This window comes from Balaenoptera borealis, assembly GCF_965194805.1.
Source record: "Balaenoptera borealis genome assembly, chromosome: 11".
In the NCBI taxonomy this organism is placed as follows: Eukaryota; Metazoa; Chordata; class Mammalia; order Artiodactyla; family Balaenopteridae; genus Balaenoptera; species Balaenoptera borealis.
In genome coordinates this window covers 57,226,632-57,244,389 of record NC_138868.1, presented here as the reverse complement: position 1 = coordinate 57,244,389, position 17,758 = coordinate 57,226,632, and the positions used below count along the sequence as shown (strand labels likewise).

The 17,758-nt window shown below is 34.8% G+C and overlaps 1 protein-coding gene across 9 annotated transcripts in view; it reads left to right on the top strand.

Annotated features, from left to right (window-relative positions):
• NARS2 (asparaginyl-tRNA synthetase 2, mitochondrial) overlaps positions 1-17,758 on the top strand; it is a 144,405-nt gene that overhangs the window by 56,616 nt on the left and 70,031 nt on the right. For all 9 annotated transcript variants that reach the window (XR_014231775.1, XR_014231776.1, XM_082343369.1 and 6 more), the window contains one exon: positions 7,735-7,829. Coding sequence is in view for 7 of the 9 variants with exons in the window: in XM_082343369.1 (XP_082199495.1) it covers positions 7,735-7,829 (95 nt within the window). In the remaining 2 variants the exon portion in view is untranslated. The remainder of the gene's footprint in view (positions 1-7,734; positions 7,830-17,758) is intronic.

Genomic DNA, 17,758 nt, shown 5'->3' with positions numbered 1-17,758 from the left:
TTAATGCAATTAATCTAACACAGTCCACTGTGTAGTAACTGCAGTCCAGCACTTGGTGGTTATCATAGAGCTACTGTTGGTCAGTAGTAAGGAGACAAGCTAGAAAGTAGAGATCACCAAGCACCGTGGTGAGTGTGTGTCACTGTGTCAGACTGCCACAGTCTTCTGAGATTAATGACTTCAATTTCATTTTCTCCTCTCAAATCTTATGCACATTCCTCTCCAACAATAGATGGCCAACTGTAACCTGGAACCATGGAGGAAGGGGGATTCTAGGAAACACAGTCCTCAGTTTAGGTGGGAGTAGTAATGCCAAGCTGACAAAACACCATCCAGCATAACCCCTTTCTTGTTTTAATTTTTCCTCTTTATCCCAGTCCCCACTTGCATTCCTCATATTCTCTTGGAGGCACTCACTTTAATATCTTTGATATATCTTTTATTATGTATATAGCCTCATAAAATATGAGTGATCTTTTATGTATATTTTAATTTATGTATCTTTTATGTATATTAATTTACATTAATGATAATATGTATCTTATTTTGTTTCCTACTTTTTTCCATTTAACTCTTTGTTTTGAAATCTATCCATGTTGCTATAAGTATATCTATTTGTTGCTTGTCATTGCTGCAGAATATTCATTGATATTTGTCTGCTACAATTCACTTACCCTTTCTAGTAATAGACCCTTAGGTTGTTTCCAATTCTCGGTTACACCCAGAAAAAAAAATACTGCAATAAATAGTCTTATGCATATTCCCTAAGAGACTTGTGTGAAAATTTCTTTAGAGTGTATATCCAGGACTGGAGTTCCTTGGTCATAGGGTATATACATTCTGAATTTCACTATGTTATCCAGAATAGCAGTGCCAGTTTAGACTATATTGACATTACCTGAGGGTTCCTGTTTCCCTATGAAGTAGTTTTCTATAGATTTTTAACTTAGTGACTTAAAACAACATCTCTTTATTAGTTCACAGCTCTATAGTTCAATAGTACAGAATGGCGTGGCTAGGATCTCAGGGTCTCACAAGCCCAAAACCAGTGTGTCAGCTAAGCTTTCTATGTTCTCATCTGGAGCTTGAGGTTCTCTTCCAAAGCCATTCTTGCTCTCAGTAGAATTCAGTTCTTTGTGGTTGTAGGACTGAAGTTCCCATTTTGCTGCTGGCTGCTGGCCAGGTTGCTCTCAGCTCCCAGAGACTGCTCTAAGCACCTTTCCCTGTGTCTTCCTCCATCTTCAAGCCAGCAACAGCATGTCAGATCCTTCTCATGGTTCAAATTACTGACTTACTGTTCTGCAGCCAGCTGTAGAAAACTTTCTACTTTTAAAGGGCTCACGTGATTAGGTCAAGAACACCCAGAAAATCTCCAAATCCTGAGGCCATCTGATTTGGAACTTTAATTAAATTTGCAAAATCCCTTCACATCAGTACCTGGCTTAGTGGTTGAATAAACCAGGGGCTGAGAATCTTGGGACACATCTTAGAAATCTGCCTACCACATCCTGAATCTACCTCTACACTTGATATTATACAACTTTCTAATCTTTGTCAGTCGGATATATGTAATGATTCTTCTTAAAATGCCTTGTTTTAATTTGTGTTTCTCTAATTCATAGTGAATTTGAGTGTTTCTTCATACATCTTAACTTTTTGAATTTTCTTTTCTGTAAATCTGCTTTTCATATCCATTGCCCAGTTGGGGAGCAGCTTATTTTCTCTTTCTTGTTTTCTTCACAGGAGGTCCTTATATTTTCTGTCCATTAATCACTTGTCAGTTCTAGAAGCTGAAAATATTTTATCCTTAATACAATATGTTGTTCTGTTTAACTGCCTATATCTTCCTTTATTAAATAGAAATTCTTAACTTTAATGTTGCAATTCTAGGATCTTTTTTAAAGAAGTCCATTCCCGCTGGCAAAGTCACAAAGTTGGATACTTAATTCATATATTTTTATTCTTTCTTCATTACTAATGGAAGTATTTAAGATTGTGAATCTTAAATTTGCAATCCCATGTTCGTAATTTTTGACCCTGTCATGTCTAATAATTACTTGTTTATGTATGCTTTTTAAAAAATTGAGATGAAGTTCATGCAACATAAAATTAACCATTTTAAAGGGTATATTTCAGTGGCATTTACTACATTTACAGTGTTATACAACTACCACCCCTATTAAGTTCCAAAACATTTTCATTATCCCAAAGAAAACCCCATGCCCATTAAGTAGTCATTTCCCATTTACCCTTCTCCCCAGACCATGGCTCTCATTGATTAGTCTCTGGATTTACCTACTCTAGATATTTCATATAAATGGGATCATACAATATGTAGCCTTTTATGTCTTTCTTTTACTTAGCATAGTGTTTTCAAGGTTTATCCGTGTTTTAGCATATGTAAGTACTTCATTCCATCTTATGGCTAAATAGTATTTCATTGTTTATATATACTACATTTTGCTTATCCACTTATCCATGTTTCCATCTTTGTCTATTGTGAATAGTGCTGTTATGAACATTAATGTACAAGTATCTATTTGAATACTTAGATTTTTAAAATTTTTATAACCATTTTTTAAATTGAAGTATAGTTAATTTACAATCTTGTGTTAGCTTCAGATGTACAGAACAGTGATTCATTTTATATTTATGTATATTATTTTCCAAATTCTTTCCCATTATAAGTTCTTACAAGACATTGAATATAGTTCCCCATGCTAAACAGTAGGTCCTTGTTGTTTATCTGTTTTATACATAGTAGTGTGTATATGTTAATCCCACACTTCTAATTTATCCCTCCTTGCCCTTTCCCCTTTGGTAACCATAAGTTTGTTTTCTATGTCTGAGTCTATTTCTGTTTTGTAGGTAACTTCATTCATATCACTTTTTTAGATTCCACATGTAAGTGATGTCATATGATATTGGTCTTTCTCTTTCTGACTTACTTCACTTAATATGATAATCTCTAGGTCCATCCATGTTGCTGCCAGTGGCATTATTTCATTCTTTTTCTGTGGCTGAGTAAAATTCCATTGTGTATGTATATACCACATCTTCTGTATCCATTCATCAGTTGATGGACATTTAGGTTGCTTCCATGTCCTGGCTATTGTAAATAGTGCTGCATGTGGTACATGTCTCTTTTTGAATTATGGTTTTCTCAGGGTATATGCCCAGTAGTGGGATTACTGGGTCATATGATAGTTGTATTTTTAGGGGTTTTTTGTTTTTTTTTTTTAATTTATTATTATTATTATTATTATTTTTTTGGCTGTGTTGGGTCTTTGTTTCTGTGCAAGTGCTTTCTCCAGTTGCGGCAAGCGGGGGCCACTCTTCATCGCAGTGCGCGGGCCTCTCACCATCGTGGCCTCTCTTGTTGCGGAGCACAGGCCCCAGACGCGCAGGCTCAGTAACTGTGGCTCACGGACCCAGCTGCTCCGCGGCATGTGGGATCTTCCCAGACCAGGGCTCGAACCCGTGTCCCCTGCATTGGCAGGCAGACTCCCAACCACTGCGCCACCAAGGAAGCCCATATTTTTAGTTTTTTAAGGAACCTCCATACTGTTTTCCATAGTGGTTGTATCAATTTACATTCCCACCAACAGTGCAGGCGGGTTCCCTTTTCACCACACCCTTTCCAGCTTTTATTGATTCTAGATTTTTTGATAATGGCCATCCTGACCGGTGTGAGGTGATACCTCGTAGTTTTGATTTGCATTTCTCTAATAATTAGTGATGTTAAACATCTTTTCATGTGCCTCTTGGCCATCTGTATGTCTTCCTTGGTGAAATGTCTATTTAGGTCTTCTGCCCATTTTTAACTGGATTGTTTGTTTTTTTGATATTGAGCTGCATAAGCTGCTTGTATATTTCGGAGATTAATCCTCCGTTGTTCCATTTGCAAATATTTTCTCCCATTCTGAGGGTTGTCTTTTTCTCATTTATGGCTTCCTTTGCTGTGTAAAAGCTTTTAAGTTTCATTAAGTCCCATTTGTTTATTTTTGTTTTTATTTCCATTTCTCTAGGAGGGGGGGTCAAGAAAGATCTTGCTGTGGTTTATGTCAAAGAGTGTTTTTCCTATGTTTTCCTCTAAGAGTTTTATAGTGTCTGGCCTTACATTTAGGTCTTTAATCCATTTTGAGTTTATTTTTGTGTATGGTGTTAGGGAGTGTTCTAATTTCATTCTTTTACATTTGGCTGTCCAGTTTTCCCAGCACCACTTATTGAAGAGGCTGTCTTTTCTCCATTGTATGTTCTTGCCTCCTTTGTCATAAATTAGGTGCCCATATGTGCATGGGTTTATCTCTGGGCATTCTGTCCTGTACCATTGATCTATATTTCTGTTTTTGTGCCAGTACCATATTGTCTTGATTACTGTAGCTTTGTGGTATAGTTTGAAGTCAGGGAGCCTGATTCCTCCAACTCCATTTTTCTTTCTCAAGATTGCTTTGACTATTTGGGGTCTTTGGTGTTTCCATACAAGTTGTAAGATTTTTTGTTCTAATTCTGTGAAGAATGCCATTGGTAGTTTGACAGGGATTGCATTGAATCTGTAGATTGCTTTGGGTAGTATAGTCATTTTCACAATATTGATTCTTGCAATCCAAGAACATGGTATATGTCTCCATCTGTTTATGTCATCTTTGAATTCTTTCATCAGTGTCTTATAGTTTTCAGAGTAAAGGTCTTTTGTCTCCTTAGACAGGTTTATTCCTAGGTATTTTGTTCTTTTTGATATGATGGTAAATGGGATTTTTCCTTAATTTCTCTTTCCGATCTTTCTTTGTTAGTGTATAGAAATGTAACAGATTTCTGTATATTAATTTTTATTCAACAACTTTACCAAATTCATTGATGAGCCCTAGTAGTTTTCTGGTAGCGTCTTAGGATTTTCTATGTATAGCATTGTGTCATTGCAAACAGTGACAGTTTTACTTCTTTTCCAATTTGGATTCCTTTTGTTTCTTTTTCTTCTCTGGTTGCTGTGGCTAGGACTTCCAAAACTATGTTGAATAAAAGTGGCGAGAGTTGGCATCCTTGCCTTGTTCCTGATCTTAGAGCAAGTTCTTTCAGCTTTTCGCCGTTGAGTATGATGTTAGCTGTGGATTTGTTGTATATGGCCTTTATTATGTTGAGGTAGGTATGTTCCCTCTGAGCTCACTTTCTGAAGAGTTTTTATCAGAAATGGATATTGAATTTTATCAAAAGCTTTTTCTGTATTTATTGAGATGATTGTATAGTTTTTATTCTTCAATTTGTTAATGTGATGTATCACATTGATTGATTTGCGATATTGAAAAATCCTTGCATCCCTGGGATGAATCCCTGGGATGAAGGATGGTGTACAATCCTTTTAATGCATTGTTGCTTGAATACTTGGTTGTAATTCTTTTAGACATATACCTAGAGGTAGAATTTGTATGTTGTATATATAATAATTCTTGTTAATCTTTTTAAAGGACCACCAAACTCTTTTCCCAAGTAACTGCACCAGTTTGCATTTCTAGTTTCATTCCATTATGTTCAAAGAAGATAATTTATCTGATTTGTTGAGACTTGTTATGTTCTAGCATATAGATCTTGGACAGTGTCCACGTGCACTTGAAAAGAGTGTGCAGTCTGCTATTGTTAGGTGGAGTCTACCATTTTTAAGTTTCCTCTTTCTTGATTCAGCATTTGTTTGGTGACTTTAAAGCTTTGACTAATTTCCAGAGTTCCCACAGTTGATGCTTATAGTTTTTACTCATTATTTTCAGGTTTTCTATCGAGGGATACGCCTTTGGAGCTACCTATCCCACCATTTTAAGATTTTTTTTTTTTGATGTGGTCCATGTTTAAAGTCTTCATTGAATTTGTTACAATATTGCTTCTGTTTTTATGTTTTGGTTTCTTTGCCGCCAGGTATCTTAGCTCCCTGACCAGGGATCGAACGCGCACCTCCTGCCTTGGGAGGTGAAGTCTTAACCACTGGACCACTAGGGAAGTCCCCAGCAATTACTTTTTAAAAAAATATTTTATAATGTCCCTTTAATATCCTGAAATAAAATATATAGGTAATATAACTTAATGCATACAGAAGTTTTTAAAGTCACTGTAATGCATTCACTGTAATATAAAGGAGAACTGAAAGGAAGTAATTTATTAAAAAGTAGTATGAATTTCAGTATTTAAATACTTACATATGACATTGGAAGGCATAATGAAGTAGTGATATGTTTTTAACTTTAAATAAGTTGGATTTAAGAGATATAAGAAGCTCAGACATCATTTTGTACAAATGCTAATAAATGAGAGACTAAAATCAAGTCCTAAATATTAGACTTTTTTATATGTGCAGGAGATGAGAGAAATCACTTTTAGAGAAGTCAGGATAAAACACCAATACAAATTATAGACTAAAGAGGTGAGGGAATGGAGAAAGTATAATATTCTTATAAATGTGCTGGGCCTGATTTGAAATGTAATTATTTAGTAAATAGTGAAGAAATATCAGAGAACATGTCTTTTATTTTGAAATCCTAACATAAGTCGAATATTTTAGTATTGAGTATTTAAGTCCTTGGAAACAATATCCTTTAAGTGATAATGGGTTTCAAAGATGATTTTTAAAAAGCAATAATAGGACATTTAGGACCAGGTAAAAGTAAGTTTTAAAAATAATAGGCAATTACAAAATAAATGAATGATTTCAGTTGGTAATTTTACACTAGATTTCACATTCATACACACACATAACCATACATGATATGCAATATTTTTAGAACAACCAATGGAATTAAATAAGATATCTTCATTTCATGTGTTTCTATAATTCAGTAGTTGGTACTAAGTCTCTTAAAAGGAGTCTTACATCCTGTATTGAAAATTTTATATTGGCTTTGTTGCTTTTACAGCACTTGTTTTAGTGCACCATTACACGAAGACATTTTCAGATCACAATTTGAAATACAAGAGTAGGTAAATTAGCTTCCTTTCCCCAAATGGATATAATGGTCATAACTTGATCCAGAAGCTTTCTTAATTATACTATTTAAATTATGTTTGATCTCCAAATAATTTTTTATTTTAACTGTTAGTAAGTGTTGGCTGACGTATTTCCTATCAGCTTCAAATGGAATAATCACTCTATCTATACTGTAAGTTCATAAAAATCTTTAAATCTAAATGTTCATCATATCTTTTAAAGATATGGTCCTGCTTTATCTCCTAGTTGTCGGGAAGAGTAAGTGAAATTAACATGTTTAAAAGTTTATAATGTGTTTATAAAAATCTGTATTAAAAGCGTTATTATTAATAATTTAATAATAATATGACAAGACATGTTTTAGAGGCTATTCCCTTAAAATTAAATCTCAATCATGGGTCAGAATTTTAAAAGACTATGTAATGCCTCACATTTAAAACTTCTAATTCATAATTTCTTGCTTCAGCTTGCCCCTCAATCAGAATCAGTTTTTAGGAAGGAGTATATTTTGTGACAAAAGTACTTTGTCCTTTGGTTGTTATATGTTTTGAAAAATATGGAGCAAACTTCCTTGAACTTAGCACTTTCCAAGCAGGAATTTTCTCTTTTAAGTGTATACTGAAAGCTGCCTTTTTTTTTTTCATAAGAATGACCTGTCCTCATATATGTTTAATAGCATATGATTTTTTAGTTGTGGCACAAATGTGAATGTGAAAAGCAGAGCAAAACATGTAATAGCTTTTTATGGCTTGTGTTTTCTTTTGCAGCCTTCAAGCAAAATAAAGGTACCTGAGGAGAATTTCTTCAATGTTCCTGTTTTCTTAACTGTCTCAGGACAACTTCATCTAGAAGTGATGTCAGGGTACGGAGTTTTCTCTTTTGCTTTAATGGACTACTGATATTGGTTGGGTGAGAGTGTAATAATGTTTTCTTTCCTGATGCTCAAACCTAAAAATTGTAATTCATGTTTGTGATTAGTCCACTTCAATTCACTAAAAGTACATTTAGATTGACAAATTTGACAATATCCAAATTTCTTTCTAAAAAAGTCACATTAGTCTGGACTTTGGTTTTTGTGAAGAATGTAACACTGGAAATATGAAGTTGTGATTTTTTTTTTTCTTTTTACTAATCTTTTTTTGCTTAAATCTCAAAACACATAATCAAAATATAAGTATCATTAATCATGTTTATGAAAGTAAAGGCAGTTATAATTTACACCTAAAAATTATAAGAGAGGTACCTGGAACAAATGGAAGAAAAAATATTTTTTTAATAATTGGTTTAAATAAAGAAAATTAACCCACAAAGTCATCATGGGAGATGTGTGCCCATTTAGAAAGTATTAGAAGTCAGATCACATTAACTTTAGCCACTCTCAGACCTCTGGAAAGTCACTATAATCCTTTTTGCCCTATTTTCTTTCTTTTTGGAGATTGGACAGGAAAATCTTTAAAGTCCTGTCTAAATCTTATATTCTCTGATTCTTAATGCCGACTCAGCAAGTACTGAGTCTCCTACGAAGATGTAAATATCTTTGTTTTCTCATACAGAGCTTGAGACTTAAAAATCTCTTCAGGAAATGGCTCCAGTAAAAACAGGGAATCTTGTATTTCCCATTGTTTTTAAAATGCACGGGGTGGAAAAACTGAGGGGAAATAGAATAGTGTTCATGTTTATTTTTTTACAGACTTTACTGGCAAGATGGAGAGTGTCAATGGTGGAATAAAGAGGGTCTTGAAAATAATATATACTTTACTTAGATTTACCTTTGAGAAAGAAATTGTTTGATAATTCCAATAACCAAATAATTGACAACATTATCAGAATACGGTGCAGAAAAACTATAATCATAATAGCCCTGTGAGATTGTAGGATTTGCAGAGCTGTATGTGGGAAAGGCCATGTCAAGCATGTCATGGAAAGTTCCTTATGCCTGTCAAAGTATAATTTAAAAAAATTAAAAACATGATTCATAGAAATATAAAATATTTTATTCAATTCATTAATTACTGAGAAATAAGTAAAATAATAAGGCTAGTTCAAAGACCATTTGGAGAGCTGTGGGTTCATAGGCAGTTTAATAAAAGAATTTTAGAATAAGATTGCTAGGTTAGTTGTGAACTGGTTAATGTCCCACAGACCAATAAACCCTAACCTTTGGAATTTTCTCTTCTACCTGACAGAAATGATTTGCAACTCTACTGGACAAAAATCTATAAGTTAACATGTAACTTTACTTAATCTAGGATATTTAGTTTGATAGTAAATAGAATAATGGAGCAAAGTTCATTCCGCTAGGTAGTTAAATAACCTTTGAGTGGGTCTGTGTCCCCACATTACATTGGAAGGATGTTCTGTCTACCTTTTAGCTTAATCCAAGTTTTGGATAACCTTTGTTAACAGCCTTTCATTATTCATTTCTTTTATCTGTAAAGTTAGAGACAACATGTATTCCCCTCAGAAGTGTCATAATATGGGAAAGGTATAAATTTACCAGGTTTCTTGGTTATAATATCACTAGTGGATTAAATATGTTCCCTCTTTACCAGTAAAGTGCAGTGAACCAAAGAACACAATGTGCAGTGAAACTTGACAGAAGATTATATTGGCAGAATATGAGGTTTTATATTTTTTAATGTGTTATGAAGTATTTCTGTGTCAATCAAATGTTCCTAGTTTAATATGCATAGTTCTAGTACTATTAATATATAGTACATCATGTTTCAGATTAATACATGATTTAATCTCCAGTAAGAAATTGTTAGTCTTCTTTCTAAAGAAGACTAAATTTGTCTAAAGTTAGTTTTTCTAAATTTTATTTAACAGACTTTTAAAATGGAGTAAATGGTAGTTAAATTTAGAAGGTTAACATTTTCCAAAAGGATGTCTATGTTGGTTTAGTGGGTTTATGGCTCCATTTTATTTATTTTATTTGTTTATTACTTTTGGCTGCGTTGAGTCTTCGTTGCTGTGCACGGGCTTTCTCTAGTTGCGGCGAGCGGGGGCTACTCGTCGTTGCGGTGCACGGGCTTCTCATTGTGGTGGCTTCTTTTGTTGAGGAGCACGGTCTCTAGGCGCACAGGCTTCAGTAGTTGTGGCACGTGGGCTCAGTCGTTGTGGCTCGCGGGCTCTAGAGCACTAGGGCTCGTTGTGGCTCGCGGGCTCTAGGCTCAGTAGCTGTGGCGCACGGGTTTAGTTGCTCCACAGCATGTGGGATCTTCCCGGACCAGGGCTCGAACCCGTGTCCCCTACATTGGCAGGCGGATTCTTAACCACTGCGCCACCAGGGAAGCCCTATGGCTCCATTTTAAAGTTTAATTTTATTGTTTTTAAAATAAACTTTCTATTTTTGAATAATTTTTAAATGTAGAAAAGTTGGAAAAATCGTGCAGACTTCTTATATACCTCTCACCCAGTTTCCCCTGTTGTTAACATCTTACGTTACCGTGGTACATTTGTCAAAACTAAGAACCAAATGTTAGTACATTACAATTAATTAAATTCCAGACTTTATTTGGATTTCACTGGTGTTCCATCAATGCCTTCTTCCTTTTTCCAGGATCCACTGCAGGGTACCACATTACATTTAGTTGTCATGTTTCCCTAGTCTCATGTAGTCTGTAACAAGTTTCTCAGTCTTTCCTTGTTTTTTATGACTTGCAGAAAGTATGCCAATCTGTATTTTTCTGATGTTTTTCTGAAGTTTTAGGGGAGTTAGAAAGAATACCAAAGAGGTGAAGTGGTCTTCTTGTCATATCATGTTGGGGGGACTTGATATCCATACGGTGCTATTAACCTTCATTACTTGGGTGAAGTAGTCTTTGCCAAGTTTCTCCACTGAAAATGTACTGTTTTTCCCTTTCTCCAATTTATTCTTTGGAAGTGAGTTACTAAGTACACCCACCCTCACTGGAGGTACGAGTGAAGGGTTGGGAAGTGGGAGATGGAATTATGCTTCATCTCCTGAAGGGGGGAGTATTCGGAATTCTTCTGTATGGATGATTTGTTGTCTCTTCGCTCTTACTTGTTTATTTATGTCATCATTTATATCAGGATGGACTGATGTATATTTTATGGTTTGGGTTATATTTCAATGCTGTGCTATTTACTTTGTTACTCAAATTGTTTTAGTTGTCGGGAATTCTTTCAGATTAATTCTTGTATCCCTTTCACATGCCCCTATCCTTTTGTCTTTTGAGTACTTCCTTATTTTCTGGCACTGTAAGATACCCCAGATTTGTTTGTTAGTTTGTTTTATTTTTTTGTGATTGATGAACCTACACTGACGCAGTACTATCACTCAAAGTCCATCGTTTACTTAGGGTTCACTCTTGGTAGTGTATGTTCAATAGGTTTGGTCAGATGATGTCATACAGAATAGTTTCACTGCTCTAAAAATCCTCTGTGTTCCTCCTGTGCATCCCTCCCTCCCTCCTAACCCCTGGCAATCTTTTTACTGTCTCCAAAGATTTGCCTTTTCCAGAATGTCATATAGTTGGAATCATACAGTATGTAGCCTTTTCTGAGTGGCTTCTTTCACTTAGTAATATGCATTTAAGGTTCCTTCATATCTTTTCATGGCTTGATAGCTTGTCTTTTTTTTTTTTTTTAACATCTTTGTTGGAGTATAATTGCTTTACAGTGTTGTGTTAGTTTCTGCTGTATAATAAAGTGAATCAGCTATATGTATACATATATCCCCATAGCCCCTCCCTCTTGCGTCTCCTTCCCACCCTCCCTGTCCCACCTCTCTAGGTGGTCACAGAGCACCGAGCTGATCTCCTTGTGCTGTGCAGCAGCTTCCCACTAGCCATCTGTTTTACATTTGGTAGTGTATATATGTCCATGCCATTCTCTCACTTCGTCCCAGCTTACTCTTCCCCCTCCCCGTGTCCTCAAGTCCATTCTCTACGTCTGTGTCTTTATTCCTGTCCTGCCCCTAGGTTCATGAGAACCTTTTTGTTTTTTTTAGATTCCATATATATGTGTTAGCATACTGTATTTGTTTTTCTCTTTCTGACTTCACTCTGTATGACACACTCTAGGTCCATCCACCTCACTACAAATAACTCAATTTCATTTCTTCTTATGGCAGAGTAATAATCCATTGTATATATATGCCACATCTTCTTTATCCATTCATCTGTCGATGGACACTTAGGTTGCTTCCATGTCCTGGCTATTGTAAATAGTGCTGCAGTGAACATTGTGGTACATGACTCTTTGAATTATGGTTTTCTCAGGGTATATGCCCAGTAGTGGGATTGCTGGGTCATATGGTAGTTCTATTTTTAGTTTTTTAAGGAACCTCCATACTGTTCTCCATAGTGGCTGTATCAAATTACTTTCCTACCAACAGTGCAAGAGGGTCCCCTTTTTCCACACCCTCTCCAGCATTTATTGTTTGTACATTTTTTGATGGTGGCCATTCTGACTGGTGTGAGGTGATACCTCATTGTAGTTTTGATTTGCATTTCTCTAATGATTAGTGATGTTGAACATCTTTTCATGTGTTTGTTGGCAATCCGTATATCTTCTTTGGAGAAATGTCTATTTAGGTCTTCTGATCATTTTTGGATTGGGTTGTTTGCTTTTTGATATTGAGCTGCATGAGCTGCTTGTATATTTTGGAGATTAATCCTTTGTCAGTTGTTTCATTTGCAAATATTTTCTTCCATTCTGAGGGTTGTCTTTTCATCTTTTTTATGGTTTCCTTTGCTGTGCAAAAGCTTTTCAGTTTCATTAGGTCCCATTTGTTTATTTGTGTTTTTATTTCCATTTCTCTAGGAGGTGGGTCAAAAGGATCTTGCTGTGATTTATGTCATAGTGTTCTGCCTATGTTTTCCTCTAAGAGTTTGATAGTGTCTGGCCTTACATTTAGGTCTTTAATCCATTTTGAGTTTATTTTTGTGTATGGTGTTAGGAAGTGTTCTAATTTCATTCTTTTACATGTAGCTGTCCAGTTTTCCCAGCACCACTTATTGAAGAGGCTGTCTTATACTCTTGCCTCCTTTATCAAAGATAAGGTGACCATATGTGTGTGGGTTTATCTCTGGACTTCCTATCCTGTTCCATTGATCTATATTTCTGTTTTTGTGCTAGTACCATACTGTCCTGATTACTGTGATAGCTCATGTCTTTTTAGCGCTGAATAGTATTTCATTATCTGGAAGTACCTTAGTTTATTCATCTATTCACCTACGGAAGGACATCTTGGTTGCTTCCATGTTTTGGCAGTTATCCCAAGCTTATTTTTTGTTTTCCTTACCCTCGCCTTAGAATCAGCCATTTCTCCAAGGAGCCCTAGTTCCTTTTATTGGAAAATGGTATTTAGAAACCAGGACTTAATCAGTGGGTATTTGCTGCTACTGGGAGATTATTGCTTCTAAGCCCTCTCATCAGATAGGACTATAAATATGTTTTTTAAATAAGAGAAAGCTAAGTGTTTTCATTACATTCTGCCTATAAATAGTGGGGTGTAAGTTAGGTGTTCATTCTGAAAGAATTAGACATGTCCTAAATTGAAAAACTTACACTTAAGAAATGTCATGTAATAAAATTTTCCATTTTTTTGTCAGTTAAAGCCAGAATTGGAGGAAGGCTCAGTCTAATGTATTTAGAAGAATTTTTGATTATTATAGTTTTTCTTTCTTTGTTGGTTTTGTTTTTTTCTTTTTATGTTTTGTTGCAGGTGGTTTTTCTTTTTCTTCTTATGAATGTTTTTACTAAGCTGTGAAGTCATGCATATTTCAGGATAAAACTGATGCTTTCCTTTTGAACATTGCTATTAGAAGTATAAATTAGTACAGGCTCTCTAGAGAAATAGCTTTGCACCCAGAATTTTTCTTAAGGAAATGATCTGACAACTCTATAAAGATGTGTTAAAAAAAAACGTTGAAAGCAACTTCATCTATACTAATGAAAAACTACTAACAATCTAAACATTTAGGAAGGTTGATTAACCGTCAGTATACCAAGAAAATGTTCATCACCATTTACCATCTGGAAGTAATGGACCTTATTTTTAGTAAATATTTTTAAGCCATCTTATGAATAATTTGCAGAAGTAAAAGTAAAGGAAAAATGACAGCAGAAACTAACACAACATTGTAAAGCAACTATACTCCAATAAGAATTAATTTAAAATTTTTTTAATTAATAAAGGAATAATGAAAATCAACTTTATTAGAATTTTAGTAAGTATTTAAATATAGCAAACCCAAATTTTTAAGAACTGTATTATTTTTTTTTAAATTTTATTTATTTATTTATATAGCAGGTTCTTATTAGTTATCCATTTTATGCATATTGGTGTATATATGTCAATTCCAATCTCCCAATTCATCACACACACACACCCAAGAACTGTATTATTGAGAGATAATTCACTTACCATAAAATTCACCAATTTAAAGTGTACCATTCAGTAAATTTTAGTATATTTTCAGTTTTTCGAACATCACCATAAGCTAATTCAATAATATTTTTATCACCCAAAAAGAAACTTTTTCCCATTAGCAGTCACTGAACATCCTCTCTCCCACCCTAGGCACTACAGATCAGTCTACTTTATGTCTCTGTGGATTTTCCCATTCTGGATATTTCATATAAAGAGAATCACACAATATATAGCGTTTTGTGGATGGTGTATTTCACTTTGCATAATATTTTCAATGTCTGTCAATGTTGTAGCATATGTCAGTATTTCATTCCTTTTATTGCCAAATAACAGTCCACTATGTGAGTATACCACATTTGTTTATCCATTCAGGTAAGGAGATTTGGGTTGTTTTTACTTTTTGGCTATTATGAGTAATGTTCCTACGACTGTTTGAGAACAAGTATTTGTGTGAACGTGTTTTCATTTCTCTTGGGTAGGTAGTTAGGAGTGGAATTGATGGGTTACATGGTAAGTTTAACTGTGTGAAGAACTGCTAGGCTGTTTTCCACAGTGGTGCAGGAAATTTGCAATCCCACCAGCAGTGTATAAAGGTTCCAATTTCTCCACATCCTTGCTAACACTTACATGTCTTTTTTATTGTGCCATTTTACTGAGTGTGAAGTGGCATCTCATTATGGTTTTCATTTGCATTTCCCCAATGACTAATGTTGAGCATCTTTTCATGTGCCTATTGGCCATTCAGATATCTTCTGTGGAGAAATGTCTCTTTAATTCCTTGGTTCGTGTTTTTAGTTGGGTTATTTGTCTTTTTATTATTTAGTTATAAGAGTTCTTTATATATTCTGGATACAAGTCCCTTATCAGATATATGACTCACAGATACTTTTTTATCATTCTGTGTGTTTTTTCATTTTCTTGATGATGGTGGCAAACCCAAATTTTTATTTTTACTTTTCTGGGTTTTGCAAGTACCCCAAATAGATGCAGCCCTTTGAATGTAGCCAGCTGTTTATCAACTCCCATGCATGAGCCTGGAATATGTCTATACTTTAAATACAGATTCAAATTTCAAATACATCTTTAATAGGCTTTAGCTTATTATTACTTCTGGTTCTTGGCAGTTACATTATCAAAAAGAACTTTGACAGCTCTTAATTTTGTCGAAGAGGGGATGGCCATTTTTTTGCTCCACAATTGCAAAACATTTTTGTTTTCAGATTTCCTAAATACTAATTAGAATGATGAAATCAATGCATTTTTTCATTTCTACATGTTATTCTTTTCCTTTCAAACACCTTTGTGTACTCACTTGCTTTCACTGTTTGTCCACTTATTAACCATATCAAGTAAATTCTGATGTGCAAATATCATAAATAGTGAAAGAATATTGTCACACAAGAAAAAGAAATAAAAGGAATCCAAATTAGAAAGGAAGGTGTAAAACTGTCATTGTTTGCAGATGACATGGTACTGTATGTAAGAAATCCTAAACATGCCACCAAAAAATATTAGAATTTATCAATGAATTCAGTAAAATTGTAGGATACAAAATTAATATACAGAAATCTGTTGCATTTCTATACACTAAAAACAGACTGTCAGAAAGAGAAATTAAAAAAATAATCCCATCAAAAAGAATAAAATACCTAGGAATAAAACAAACTAAGGAGGTGAAAGACCTGTATGCAGAAAACTGTAAGACACTGATGAAAGAAATTGAAGATGACACAAACCGATGGAAAGATATGGGTTGAAAGAATTACTCTTGTTAAAATGACTATACTACCCAAGGCAATCTGCAGATTCAGTGCAATTCCTATCAAAATACCAATGACATTTTTCACGAATAATGTAACAATTCTAAAATTTATGTAGAAACAAAAGACCCCAAATAGCCAAAACAATCTTGAGAGAGAAGAGCAAAGCTGGAGGTATCATGCCTCCCGATTTCAAACTATACTACAAAGCTATAGTAATCAAAACAGTATAGTACTGGCACAAAAACAGACACATAGATCAATGAAACAGAATAGAGAGCCCAGAAGTGAACCCACACTTATACGGTCAATTAATCTATGACAAAGGAGACAAAAATATACAGTGGGAAAAAGCTAGCCTCTTCAGTAAATAGTGTTGGAATAACTTGACTAATTTCTCATACTACATACAAAAACAAACTCAAAGTACATTAAAAATTTAAATGTAAGACCTGAAACCATAAAACTTCTAAAAGAAAACATAGGCATTTGACATTGGTCTTAGCAATATTTTTTGGCTATGTCTCCTCCAGCAAGGGCAAAAAAAGCAAAAATAAACAAATGGGACTATATCAAACTAAAAGCTTTTGCACAGTGAAGGAAACCATCAACAAAACAAAAAAGGTCACCTACTGAATGGGAGAAGATATTTGCAAACAATATGTCTGATAAGGGGTTAATATCCAAAATATACCAAGAACTCATACAACTCAACAACCAAAAAACAAACAACCCAATTTAAAAAATGGGCAGAGGACCTGAATAGAAATTTTTCAGAGAAGACACACAGATGGCTAACAGGCACATGAAAAGATGCTCAACATCACGCTCATCAGGGAAATGTAATCAAAACTGCAATGAAATATCACCTCACACCTGTTAGAATGGCTATTATCAAAAACATAACAATTAACAAGTGTTGGTGAGGATGTGGAGAAAAGGGAACACTCATGCACTTTTGGTGGGAATGTAAATTGGTGCAGCCACTATTGAAAATAATACGGAGATTCCTCAAAATATTAAAAATAGGACTACCATACAATCCAGCAATTTCACTTCTGGATATTTTTCCAAAGAAAACAAAAACATTAATTTGAAAAGATGTATACACCCCTGTGTTCGTTGCAGCATTATTTACAATAGCCAAGATACGAGAGCAACCTAAGTGTCCATTGACAGATGAATGGATCAAGATGATGTGGTATAATATACAGTGGAATATTAGCCATAAAAAAAAGAATGAAGTCTTGCCATTTGCGACAACATGGACGGACCTACAGGGTATTATGCTAAGTGAAATAAGTCAGAGAAAGACAAATACCATATAATTTCACTTATATATGGGATCTAAAAAACAAAACAAATGAACAAACATAACATAAACAGAGTCATAGATACAGAGAGCAAATAGGTGGTTGCCAGAGAAGAGGGGTAGGGAAATGAGTGAAATAGGTAAGGAACATTAAGAGATACAAGTTTCCGGGCTTCCCTGGTGGTGCAGTGGTTAAGAATCCGCCTGCCAGTGCAGGGGACACGGGTTCCAGCCCTGGTCTAGGAAGATCCCACATGCCGCGGAGCAACTAAGCCCGTGCGCCACAACTACTGAGCCTGCACTCTAGAGCCTGTGAG